The sequence below is a fragment of the Lichenostomus cassidix genome, chromosome 2 (genome assembly GCF_008360975.1).
Source record: "Lichenostomus cassidix isolate B80296 chromosome 2, HeHo_3.0, whole genome shotgun sequence".
In the NCBI taxonomy this organism is placed as follows: Eukaryota; Metazoa; Chordata; class Aves; order Passeriformes; family Meliphagidae; genus Lichenostomus; species Lichenostomus cassidix.
The window spans coordinates 34,517,764-34,531,126 of NC_139482.1; the positions used below are offsets into that span (position 1 = coordinate 34,517,764).

At 40.5% G+C, this 13,363-nt stretch overlaps 1 protein-coding gene across 1 annotated transcript in view; it reads left to right on the forward strand.

Annotated features, from left to right (window-relative positions):
- The window catches only part of CHN2 (chimerin 2), a 155,785-nt gene that overhangs the window by 76,360 nt on the left and 66,062 nt on the right, over positions 1 to 13,363 (forward strand). The window contains exons 4-5 of the mRNA XM_085051012.1: positions 9,523 to 9,554; positions 12,639 to 12,752. Of these exons, the coding sequence (XP_084907138.1) occupies positions 9,523 to 9,554; positions 12,639 to 12,752 (146 nt within the window). The remainder of the gene's footprint in view (positions 1 to 9,522; positions 9,555 to 12,638; positions 12,753 to 13,363) is intronic.

Consider the following 13,363-nt stretch of genomic DNA (forward strand, 5'->3'; position numbering starts at 1 on the left):
AGACTAGCATTCTTCTTTGCCAGAGGAAGACGAGTATGAACCAGTCAGTGTGTTTATTGATCACTGTGAAATGGAAAAGTTAAAACCATCTTTTTGGAAGACATGATGGCAAGCTCTGACTTCTTTGATGAGCACAAACTGTAGGTAGCTGTCTTTATGGACTGATGAACATGCTAATTATCCCTCTGGGTTTGCTTGAAATCTTTGCAAAGTTTCACGCTCCCTTCCATCCTTGGAAGTGGGTGATGTGTGTGTATGTCTGTGTTTGTGATTTTGCTATTCTCTGAGATTTTTATTTCCTTTTATCCCTGTTACATATCACTCTTTTAAGCTGGTTCTTTTTATTTAGACATGGTGTTGAATATAAGCAGTTTTCAAGCCAAAATAAATGAAAGCCACTTTCATATCTTGACCTAGATAAAGTTTATCAATAAGCCTACATGTAGGTGAAAAATTCGTGTGCTTGTACAGATTTACATACCTGTTCCAGTTCAGGCCGGCATTCCTTGTGTCTGGTTGAATAATGTGTAGAAGGGGCTCTGGCTGTCTCTGCTCTCCCACTGACACTGTGTGTGTGTATCTTGTTTCGAGTTTCAAGATGAGGAACTGCCCTGGTTTCACCCAGGCCAGCAGCCAAGCCCCACACAGCCGCTCGGTCACTGCCCCACCAGTGGGATCAGGGAGAGAACCAGAAGGGCAAAAAGTAGAAAACTCATGGGTTGAGATAAAGACAGTTTAATGGGGAAAGCAAAAGCTGCACACACAAGCAAAGCAAAGCAAGGAAAAGGAATTAATTCACCACATTCCATGAGCAGGCAGGTGTTTGGCCGTCCCCAGGAGAGCAGGGTTCTCATAGTGCATAATGGCTACGTGGGAAGAAAAACTCCAAATTTCCCTCCCCCCCTTCTCCGTTTTCTCCTCACTTTAGGGACTGAGCATGGTCTGGAATATTCCTTTGGTCAGTTGGGATCAGCTGTCCCGGCTGTGTCTCCTCCCAGCCTCCCATGCACTCCCAGCCTCCTCACCAGTGTGGCAAAAAAAAAGCAGAAAAGGCCTTGACTCTGTGTAAACCCTGCTCAGCAATAACAAAAACGTCTCTACGTTATCAACTGTGCTTTCATCACAAATCCAAAACGCAGCCTCATACCAGCCACTGTGAAGAAAATTACCTCTACCTCAGTCAAAACCGGGGTATTATTATCCTACCCCAGGAACACAGAGCATTGAGTAATTGATGAATTCGTGTTTCTTAATATGAATAAATATAGAAACTTTGCATGTTTCTCTGTCTTCCTTCCTATTCTTTCTGTACATGTATGTGTATAGCTACAGGCAAGAATGATCAAATCAGCCAGTTACACACATCTTTTTGGAACTGTGGAGTGTTGTGGCATGCGTCATAGGAATGTTTTAGCTCTTCTCACTTGCTACAGAAGAATCCAGAGCACTGATGTGGCTGACTGCATTTATCTGCTGCTGCTGGGGATATTTTTCTCCCCATTTAAATGACTCAACAGATCATTCTTGAAAGAACAGAGCATAGTTTAAATGCTGTATTCAAATTTTTCATCTTGCATTCAGGGTAACATCGATATTCCTTTTGCACTTAATGATGCCCTTACTGAGTGAATGGAAGCTGCATAACAAAATAGATGACTCCTGCTTTTGCTGTTGAAATTGTTTGAACCTGACCCTGTCTCCCCCGACTGTTACCAGCAGCCTTCTTGATTAAGATTTATTTCATTTTACTTTAGCTCATGTTCAGGAGACCATTATTTTCTTTACAGGGCAAGAAAATATTTGGATTTTCTTTTCTTATTCAATCTTGATATTTTCTTTTAGCATTGAGTATATACAGAAATATATTCTGGTTTAGTAGCAATAGTGATATCCATGTTGGGAGAGATTTTTTGTTTCTGGAGTTTATAGTGTTTTGTCTGGCACATTGATTATTGGCTGCTGGACAGTTTGCTCAAGGTCATAAGAAGGGAAACAAACCCCAGCTAAAAATACCCTCAGAAAGGATGGTTTAAAGCATCTCTTTGGAAAGTTTGTTACAAGCAAGTAAGTAAACAAGTGAATTAACTTATTTGAAAATCATTTGTCTTTAAAAGTGGTGGAAATAACCTTGACTGCATGGAAATCAACCTGCAGTAAGTGCCACAGTAACAGTCACATCTTCTGAGCTTTCTGTGTTTGTTTGCTATGTGTTATCCTTCTGCAAAAGAATCATTATTCATTTTACCTACTCTATAGGTTACAGCATGCCACCAGAGCAAAGAAATTGTGCAGCTTTGAACAGCAGTTTACAAAAGCATTCTTTGTGTTCTTCACTTTTGTCTTATATTCTTTTACATTCTTCCTTGTGGTGAAGAACATTCCTACCTTCTCCCTGGTGCTGTAAATTTTTCCAGAGAATTATTTTGCTGGAAGATACCAAACACAATTTGGCATTTTGTTATGGCAATGGATTTGGAACTGAGTTCTGTTGTTTAGTTAAGTGGTGACAAGTTTATCACTTGAAGGTTTGGCTTCCTCCTCCAGAGCAGTTCACTCATTACATTGCCTTCTCAGTGCTGCCTTCTCTCCTGAGAGCCTCACAGGGGTGGGCAGAGTATTATTATGGTTTTGTATGTGTTTTATACAGCCTTTTCAAGTCTGCTCCCTGCTAATCCCTATCTCCTGAGAACAGTCCAGGCACAGATGAGGAATCAGCTGGACTGGGGTCCCTTGGGGCCAGAAGAAGCTCAAGGGGTTGTCATTCCTGTGTCAAGAAGACATGTTTGCATATCCTCTTCTTAAAGCCTTGGAAAGGGCTTCATGAAGATTTCTTGACTGCCTCTGCTCATCTATTTAGTGTTTAATGATTTTTACCATTTTTCTAAGTTCGGTCTTCTTTTTAGGAGTTTAAGCCTGTTTCTTCTTGTCACATCTAGTCAGTGCACAAAGAACAAATTCATTTCCTCTGGAAAGCAGCCTTTTCTGTACCTGTCTGCTACAGCCCCTCTCTGTCTCCTGTTCTTTAGGCCAATCTTTCTTCATGTCTTTTCACAGTTGCTAAATCCCTGCTCACTCCATTTATTTGCTTCAGTCTTTCTTGAGATGTGGTGCCAAACCCACAGTTAGTATTCCATCTAGAGGCTTTCTGAGGGGACATCACAAAGCAGAGGATTATTCTGAGGTATCTTGTTGACTGCATTCTTGGTTTTGTACCTCAATATGACATTCTGAGTTTGGCAGTTTTTGCTACAGACAGCATCAAGTGGTTCAGGTTCATTTATTGATCTGTAACGATGGCAGGGTCCTTCTCTGCTGAGATCTGTCTAGTCATTGCCCCTCTGGTGCTTTGAATGGATTTGACATCTTGCTCCCAGCTACTTTCTTGGAGGCACTATAGTCCCTCACTGGCACATGGCTGAATGTGCATCCCTCAAGTGGCCATAATGCTGGCATCTCTGGCTCTGTGACTGAATGACAAAATGAGATGCACACTTTCAAACTATTCATGTCACCTTTCTCTCTGGGCAGCCTCTGACACATGGGCAGTGAGGGTGGAATATGTTCTGGGGACTTGGGCATTGCTGGTTTCTTTCTGAGGTTTCTTTCTTTTCTCCTCCCTCACCACACAGTCAAAGTCCAAGAACAGGCTCATGAAGTCACACATACTGGATAGCCTTGTCATAAGAAGCCTGTTGGATCAGCCATGCTGAGTGACATTGACTGAAAATGTGAAGGGAGAAGCGACCATCTTTTCATTGTGTAGGTACTCTGTGAGGTCCATAACTGGCCTGTCCCTGGCTGAGGACTAGAGATGTTGTGTTGCTGCTACTCCTACTAACAAAATTAGCAACAGACATTATGACATGTAATGTTTTGCAAAACCAAGAGTTGTTTGTCTTTGAAAGAATTCCTGCCAGATAAGGTGATAGAAAAAAGTGGTTAAAAGGTAAAAATAAAAAGAGGTGGATAAATATTTCCCTTCCAAAAGAATGCTCTCCCAGTTCAATTTGCTTAAGGATTATTGATGTGAAATAATTTGTCCTATTTGGAGAGAATTTTAGACATACTAATTGATCTAAGTAGAATTTTCCTTAAAATTTGGAGGCAAAAAGAAATGTTTTATAGGAGTAAGGAAATACAGTATAGCTTTCCTTCATTCCATTTAATGGGGACTTGCAATTTCCCCTAATCCGTTTTGGTTGTTGACTGTAGGTATAAAGTTTGCAGTGGGCTTATGATAAATCTGCCAAAAGCTGAACAATAGGGACAATAAACTCCTTTTCTTTACGGTCTGTTTTTCACTGGGCTTGTCTTGAAAGCTTCTCTTCCAACCCCTCTATTTCTCTTTATGTCAAACTGAGCTGAAAAACATATTTATATCCAGTCAACCAGAGTTACTGAAAAATAATTAGGATTGTTCCAAACAGAAAATATATCAGATTAAACTTCCTTTGGGAAAATGCCTGACTGCTTCTTTGAGTAAACACACCAACGTTATTAACTCGTGGATCTTGTTTCTCTGTTCTTTCTGTGTGTTGGAAAACAGAAAACCAGGTGCAGCAACCTACCTTATTGTTTCCCTTTCCCTTTTATATTCTCATCATGGATGTATTAAGGTAGTGGCTGAAATAGGTCCATAGTACACAGTGTTATGCTGTGCTGGCCCTTCTGAATTAGAGAATTGCTGTCCTAGGGGGATTTCTAAACTTTCATTCCAGCATGTCTAGATTTCAGCTCTGGCCACTGGATAAGGAAATATGTCTTGTGCAATGAAGCTGAAGAGAAATTAAATTTTTCTGAAATGAGGGTTATCCTATTTCTGTGGTAGTACTTACACAGAAAGAATTCTTCAGGGTATCTTCAAATCTGCAGTGCAGTGTGGTTTGGATGTCAATGCTCACAATGAAAATCTGTCACATTAGGGGATGCTCACCTCCAGCCTGCACAATTCCCAGTAGTTTTGTGATGAGTTATCTTGCAGAGTGGTGTGGGATTTTAATGCAATAATCTGTACATTAGTGGGAGTATGTCATGCCAGGGCTAAACCATCCTGGCCAGAAGAGGAGCCACAAATCCCAGTGCATTAAAATTCAGTAAACTTCAAAATTATGTAAACATAATGTATTGAATTGGCTCAGATAGCTAGTTAACTTTAAGAAGACTTATTTTCTTCTCGGTGCTGACCTCAAACCCAAGTACAGCTAACTCCAGACCTTGAAGAACATGCTGTAACATTGTGAAAAACTAGACTGTGAACAAGTAAGGGTTTTTTGTGGGGTGGGGAGAGGCAATCAGGTTTGGCAGGCTGAAAGTCAGGGCTGGAGTATGCAGAGTCTCTCAAACATGAGCGTCCAAAGGCCTTTGTAGAGTGCCAGGAAAGCTGTGCTGGGTTTCATTTCTCTTTCAGCATGCAAGATTAGATGTCATTGAATGTTGCTGGCTTTGTAAGATTACTGGATTAGTAGTGATTTAGGTTGTTTTACCATACATCTTATTTCCTGATCAATGTGACATGAGTTTTAAACAATTTTGGCATTCACTACTATGTCACAATTTATACAACTATGAATTTCATAAGTGATTTTCAGCATTTTCCATGTGGTTTCTGGAACAACAGCCAGAAATGCCTGCTCTGCAGCAACATTTTTGGTTTGAAATTGGCAATAATACATTTTTCTGAGCCAAAAAATTACCATCTCACATTTGAATTGAAAGCTGCCACGCACTTTCAGTGGAGAGGGAGAAACCATTTAATTTATCTTCTGTATGGGAGAAGTAAAAGCAAGCTGTGGTGCTCTTTAAGGCAAAATATATTTTCACTAGTGAAGAGCTGTAATTTGCCTTATGTAATTTTCCTCATTTTTGTACTTTGTTTTTGCCTGTTAGTATAAGAGTCCGTAAATGATTCAAGCCCTCTGATCTCTCCCCTTGCTCAATGTCTAGGGAGTGATGCATAAAGCCAACTTTAAAAGAGCCTAGGAGAGGTGGCTCTTTTTTCAGCAAGGAAATTGCGAGGGCTATATGGAAAGTGATGAAAGTGTTCTTCAGAGGCATTTTCTATGCAAAAAAACCCCTAAGTGTATGTGTGCTCAGAACAGGGCTGATTGTTCTGGACTCCTACCACCAGGAAAGAGTTACTGCCCTACCTGTGGATTTTCTGTTCTTTCCACTGCTAAGAGTTCTTTTAGGTGAATCTGCTTGACTTTGTGTGTGCAAACCCATTTATCGCAGGAGAAGGAAAGCTAATCCCAACTGAATTTCAGTCACCTTTGCCTTCTGGAATATATAGAATTTCCCTTGAAGTTTTTACAGAGTCTGCAGTCGGCACAAAACAGACCTACTGGCTGCTTTGATATTTTTAAGCCTCTGCTTCATCAGTTGTGCAGGCTTTTGGTTTATTTCCAAGTTCAGTCCAACATTCTGGTTTTGATGTAGAGACCCTGATGTTATTTTTGATCTTTTATCTTGCTTTAACTTTGTTTCCTTGTGTTTGTTCCTAGTGGTAAATTTGGTTAGGAGAGAAATTATTATTTCAGGGTAAAGGTTGCAGTGAGCACAAGAGGGGATTTTTAGATTCTGAGGCACCTGGATGGTCTGACAGATCTGGAGCTTCATTTTAGGAAATACCACAGGATCTTTCCCGTCTAATGCCAATTTCTGAAGTTGTGGTGGTTTTAGACACATGGATGCTAAAAGATGGTGGAATGAAGGTTTCTGTTCTATGGAATAGGAGGAAGAATAGAGAAGTAGAGAGGCTTTTTGTGGATTCTCAGAAGAACAAATCTTTTAGCTCATAAACAGCAGGGAAAGTGGAACTCTCATTATCCAGGGTGGTTCAGTCAGTTGCTAGTTAAATGATAAAAATTTCACAGATAAATTTGTATTTGTGTACAAATAGTGTGAGAAAGATGAAAAAATGTGCATCCCTTTGTTCAAGGAGTTATTTCCAGATTGCGTTTTTACTTTATATGTATGTAGTTATATGTATATGTAAGGTGGAGCTTGTGCTTAAAGCTAATTTTGGGGGGGGGGGAAGCTAGTGATGCTTTCATTTTTCTGAGGTAGATTGAAAGTGTTGGGGTTTATTCTGTATATAAATGCAATCAAGGTGAATCAGTGTTTTTAAACAGAAACAGATTTTGACTACTAAATGGAAGTCACGCTTTACTTATTTGGCAATTTTCAGTGTACTGAGTAGCCTTTGTTTCCATGAAAGAGAAGATTGCATGTGGTGGTCTTACCCAGCTTCTGATACCCAATTTTTAATTGAGTTCTTAGTTAAATCTATGCTTTCAAGGGTTATTAAGGTCTATAAGGATGACAGGAAGGCTGCACAGTTCCAAGATAATAAAGTCATATAGTGCTATTGAAGATGAACATACGAACAACCTCCTTTCAGAGGTAATACATCTTTTCTTGATATTACTTTTTTATTTATAAAAATGGAAAGTTAAATTGAATTCATACACTTTCTTCTCTGAGTTTCCATATATGCACATAGAAACACAGCACCTGCACTTGGCAATTCCTTTGATTTTGCTCTCTCTTCACTTCTTCATTTTCTTTTCCCTCTCATTCCTGCCCCTCAGAGCCCAGAAATGTTTGTATCAAGGTATTATTCCTGGGCAGGAGTTTCAAGGGTATGATACTGCTATTGTTAGTGCCGTGCTAGAAGAGAAATGCCGAGCTGGGAAAGAAGCACAGTAAGGCCTTGATTGAACTCCCATAGGTCTTCCATTGAAGATTCTCATTATCTTGTACAGACTTTTGTTCATCTTGTGCTGTGTTGTAGCCCTAGTGACTGCAGGGTAGAAAGTCAGCCGCTTCTCTTCAGTGCATGGCGCGTAGATTATTGAATCAAAAATGTGACAGTTATGCATTTGCTATTCAGGAAAAAAAAAAGGAGAAAAAAAACCCTTCACCAATTTAAAGTTTTTATGAGCAAAATAATGAGATACCGTGAAAACAAGAACGAGAACACTTGCTTCCAGTCAGAGAAATTGAGGGAAAATCCCCTGGATGAGTTTTATGCTAAAGAATGAAACAGTCTTGAAACCACAATTTGTCTGCACATGTTAGCATGTATGAAGTAGTAATTCCATTGATATAGACATCTTTGTTGATATATACAGAGCTGAGATAATCTTCTTTAATAATCTGGAGACTTTATGTGTATCTTACATGAAGTTCTGTCACGCTTATTGCATGAAAGCACTGACAGGAGCTGCAGCCCGGCGAGATAACTCTATGGATACGCGCTGTAGCAGGAGAGGGAGCGGCTCTTTCTGAAGACCCCTCGGTGTGGATGCGCCAGAGGAAGCATCTGGGAGTTAATGAGCAATGGCCAGGCTGGGTTAATTGGGCCGGGCGAAGCCTGGGCGGGCGGCGCCCCCTGGCGGGATCCGCTGAGAATGGGACAGGAGCGGGAATGGGACATGGAGCCGGGAATGGGACATGGAGCCGGGAATGGGACAGGAGCGGGAATGGGACATGGAGCCGGGAATGGGACATGGAGCCGGGAATGGGACAGGAGCGGGAATGGGACATGGAGCGGGAATGGAACATGGAGCCGGGAATGGGACATGGAGCCGGGAATGGGACAGGAGCGGGAATGGGACAGGAGCGGAAATGGGACATGGAGCCGGGAATGGGACATGGAGCCGGGAATGGGACAGGAGCGGGAATGGGACAGGAGCAGGAATGGCACATGGAGCCGGGAATGGGACAGGAGCGGAAATGGGACAGGAGCGGGAATGGGACAGGAGCGGGAATGGGACAGGAGCGGGAATGGGACAGGAGCGGGAATGGGACATGGAGCCGGGGATGCCAGAGTGCCCAGAGCGTATGGGTGAGAACCTGACATCCCTAAGATTTGGTTCAAAGATCTCTGAAATAACTGGGAGTCTTCCCGGCAGCTTCCAGTGTGCTTTGGGTCAGGCACATAAATGCTTGAGACTTCAAGGCATTTGGAATAGGTCTAAATCCAGAAACCTTGGTTTTCTCAAGAATATTAAACAGCTTATCTTCAGGCAGTTGCCATGTAAAGGCAAAACCTGTATATGTATATATATATGTGTATATGTATAAAGGGCATATAAATGTGTATAAGTATCTATTGTATACATACATAGTGTACATATAATGTATATAAAGCCTATACAAACATATACAAAGGGAATATAACAACAATAGTCCTACTTTATGTTATAAATACTAGATTGGAAAAACTGCAGTAAAATATTCTTTGTCTGTTTGGTCAGATTTCATGCAATTATGTGTAGTTCTATTTTTTCACCACTGATACATGTTTTCCCTTGCAGAAATATATCAATAAAACCACCTCTTCTGTTTTCATTTTTCTGTTCTTCTGTGTAGTCATGTTCAGTCAGAGTTTTGAATCTGCAGAATTTTGTAGCTTAGCTGAGTGCAGAAATCCTCATTATTAATCAACTGTAATTTATTTTTATATTGTTTATAGAGAATTATATTTTTAATACTTTTTTCCTTTCTTTCAAAATTTAGGTGGAGAACAGACCAAAGTATTACGGAAGAGAGTAAGTGTTTTTCTCTTTTAAGTGTCTGTTGGATGTATCCAAAAGTTGTTACTCTGGAACTGGTGGGGAAAAAAAAAAAGGGCATAAAATGGAGGTGTAATAAAATATTTTATTTTATCTTTCACTCCAACTAGGAGCCAAATACAATGAAAGCCTAATAATATAGATATGTTACAGTCCATTACTGTAGCTCACAATCCATGGGTTATGCTCTTGTGTGAGTCTACATGTTTAGTTTACTTTTCTCAGGAGAGTTTTGGGCGAAAAATATTGTCTGGGGTATTTCTTCCTTTTATTTTGGTTGTTGTTTAAACCTGCCAGTGGTCCTGCACTGGCCTGGGGAGGGGAGAAGCAGCTTGTCTCTCTCACTGCCTTTTTGTGTATGTTCCTATGCTTTCAGCACCCCACTTAGCACTGATGTGTGTATACTGCTACTTGTGTAACTGCTGTTCTCCCTGCTAAAGTTATGAGGTCAAAAATATACAGAGAAGACATATATTTTTATTGCAAGGAACAAAACAAACCACTAATTTCCTTTGTGCTCAGTAGTCTTTTTGCTGATAAATAGCTTGAAGGAGGCTGTGTTGTGCATTGGCATGGAGATCTGGGCAGGTGAAGGGCACAGTCTCTGCAGCAGCCACCCAGACTTGGCATTTGGCCTTTGCTGGAGTAATATGCTGAGACCCCAGCCCTTATCACTAGCTAAATTGCTTATATTCCGTGTTCTATGTTTTATTCCATCCCAGACACACCATCTGTGTTTAATGATCCTTTCCTACCATCAGAAACCTTGGGAGCCAGTAGCTTTGCCCCTAATTACTGAAGTTCCATTTTTTAAATATTATCTTCGACAATGAGGAATTCAGAAACAGCCACTAGAGTACAACAGAGCTGAAGACAGCAGCTAGTTGAGTAACACATCACACTTCCTACAGCAGAACTCATAAAACCATTGCTGCAGTCTCTTCTCCAGGAACATGCCTGGGTTTGTGGAGCAGCAAGGCCAACAGGAACTGTAAGACATCACCCTGGTGAACCTGCCCAGACATGATCACCTTAGTTATTATCATTCAGAAAAAAGATTTCAGAACTACTGGGGCAGTCCTATAAAAGCAGTTGACTCGGTACTCAGTAGTACTTGGAAAGAGAAACAGGAATTTCCAGGGAAAGAAACTGAAAAAACCCATGATTACATTGCTATATAAATCTGTGATGTGGCTGCATTTTAAATAGTGCACGTTTTTCTGGTTCCTCTCTACCCTTTCCTCCTCCATTTTTTTTACAAAGGTTATAGGAGAAGTGAAAAGTAGTGCAGCAGTGGTGGAGTGAAGGGACACAGCCAGGGATGCAGCTCCTGCCACAGGAGAACAGCTCTCCTCAGTGGTGCCCAGGAAAGAGACATGCAGTGTCCTTTTCAAGTTCATTGCCAGAGGCAGCTGCAGAGGCCAAAAGCACCAAGATCTAAAAGGGTTTACAAGTGAGATTTTCAAATACATGAAGGGTAAGGTCACAAGTGATCAGACACAATTGTGTCTAAACCAGTGATGGATAGACAGGCATGTGAAGTGAAAGAAATATGTCACTGCTTCCTGTTCTTTTTCTGTAAGCATTTCTTGTCGGCTGCTGTCAGAAGCAGGCATTAGTTCAGGGGATCTTGTACCATGTACCAGCTCTTCTCATGCTCCTGTAAAAATGTACTAAAAATATCCACATGAAAACTTGAATTAGCCAGTGCTTGCCACCTGTAGTTAAAGAAATTTCGTAGGTGACCCAAGGATCCCATCTGAGTGATTTCTTACATTGATCACAGATATTTTGTCCTAATATGTAACCTAAAGTCTGCAGTATCTCATGGGGAATAGCTTATGCTCATTATTTTTGACTAGAATTATGAATTGCCCTGAGCTTACCGGAAAAATCATGTTTAAGTTATGTCATTTAGAGGATGCTTGTGCCCCACCTGTTCTGACAGAAAAGAGGAATCAATCCACATTACTTTTAATACCAAGTCACTCTGGAAAGGTCATCTAAACTTAATATTTTCAACATGTATTAGTTGTGAAAAGACAACATAAAGAGAACAGAACAATTGCATTTACATCCAATGTGTTTTTCATCTCTTTCACTACCAAGCCAGAGGCAGTGTTAGGAATGTGCCACTTCATATGTATTGTCAGAAAAGACAAAATGCTGAAGGCCAGTACATTTTAGTGCCTTTTTTTAGACAGCAGCAAAAATAGAAACTTTCAAAACCTCTGAAGAGACCCTCAGAGACTTATCAGCTAGTAAAATGTGCGTAGGAGTTAAGACTCAAACTGCTGTCAAGACTGAATTTGTACTTATGGAGAGATCACTGCTAAATATTGGTTTTCATAAGGTTAATTGTGCATCCTAGGCCCTCTTTCTTTCTTAAAATAGCAGTGACAAAAGAATCAGAGAAGTATTGCTTTTTTCCAGCACTGAATGAGGAGCTCCTTGACATGAAGAAAACAATGTTTTTCTCAAGACTTCTCTGTACTTTCTTCTTCTTTAATATATGCAGAATAGAGTTTTGAATAATTGTTTCTATTTTTGTCTCTGTTTTCCTTACAAATCTGTGGAAGCAATATAACATTAAAACACAGAAAATTGATAATAACTATAATTTTAATTATACTTAAATATTTGTGTATAGAAATACATATCTTTAAAAACATGTTTAAATACAATAATTCCATTTTCTAAAAAAATGCCCTTTTTTTGCCTAGTTTTCAATTCTGTTATAAGGTCACTAGAAAGGAAAGTAGGAGGAGGGGCATAGACTGTAAAGGAGAAAAGTTGTGAAAAGACAGGGCATTTACAGAAAATAGTCTTTGGATGCATCTGAGTGTTATACTGACTGAAACTACATATAGAGTGTAATTGTTGTGTTGCGTCTGTGCTGAACTTGTCCAGGCTGGGTGACCATCTTGCTCCTTAGGTGCTACCCTGATGGCTTAGGCCACTGTGCTCTAGAGTGCTGAAGTTTTCAAATGGTTTCTGGGGTGGAGAAGGATGTTTTTCTGGTTGGATTATTTTGTAAGTCACTGAAATGTCTTCCCTTAGGTTTCACGGGATCATTTCTCGGGAGCAAGCAGATGAAATACTTGCTGGCGTAGAAGGAGCATACATTCTTAGAGAAAGCCAGCGGCAACCTGGCTGCTATACCCTTGCTCTCAGGTAAATGCTGGTTTAATAGAGGCTTGTAGTTCCAATGTAAATGTGTTTAATGGAGAGGATTCTATCTGTTCCTTTTGAGTGAAGTCTGTTTCCACCGTGACTTAGGGCACTCTGTGATATCAGAGTGCTTTTACACCCTCTTGTCTGCAGTTTGACCAAACACAGTACTGCAGCAATCCAGTCTCTCCTTCAGCACTTGGCTAGGAAGTCCATTTTCAGAAGCAGATTTTGCCCATTTTCAGATATTGTTTTTTTCCTAGAGTTAAGTTTTGTAAAGGTGGAGCTTCTCCTTGAGTACTCTTTAAAAGATATGAAAAGTACAGAACAGGAATGTGTCCCAGTAGAGGACACAGCCAAGAGGACACAGTCCTCTGAGCTCAGTGATGTGTGGTACACAAATATTGACAACTGTCTGTGATAATGACCTCGAATAAGCCTGGAAAATCATGACATCCAGAAGCTGAAAACTAGCAGTTTCCTTACCCAGTAGGAACTCAAGTTTGTTCTAGAAATACCTTGTGAATCATGGGTTGCTGCTGCTCAAAGAACTGAGGGTCTGCTGTTCAACTGAGTGAAAAATGCAGTGAGAACCCAAGCTGCAAACTCACTGC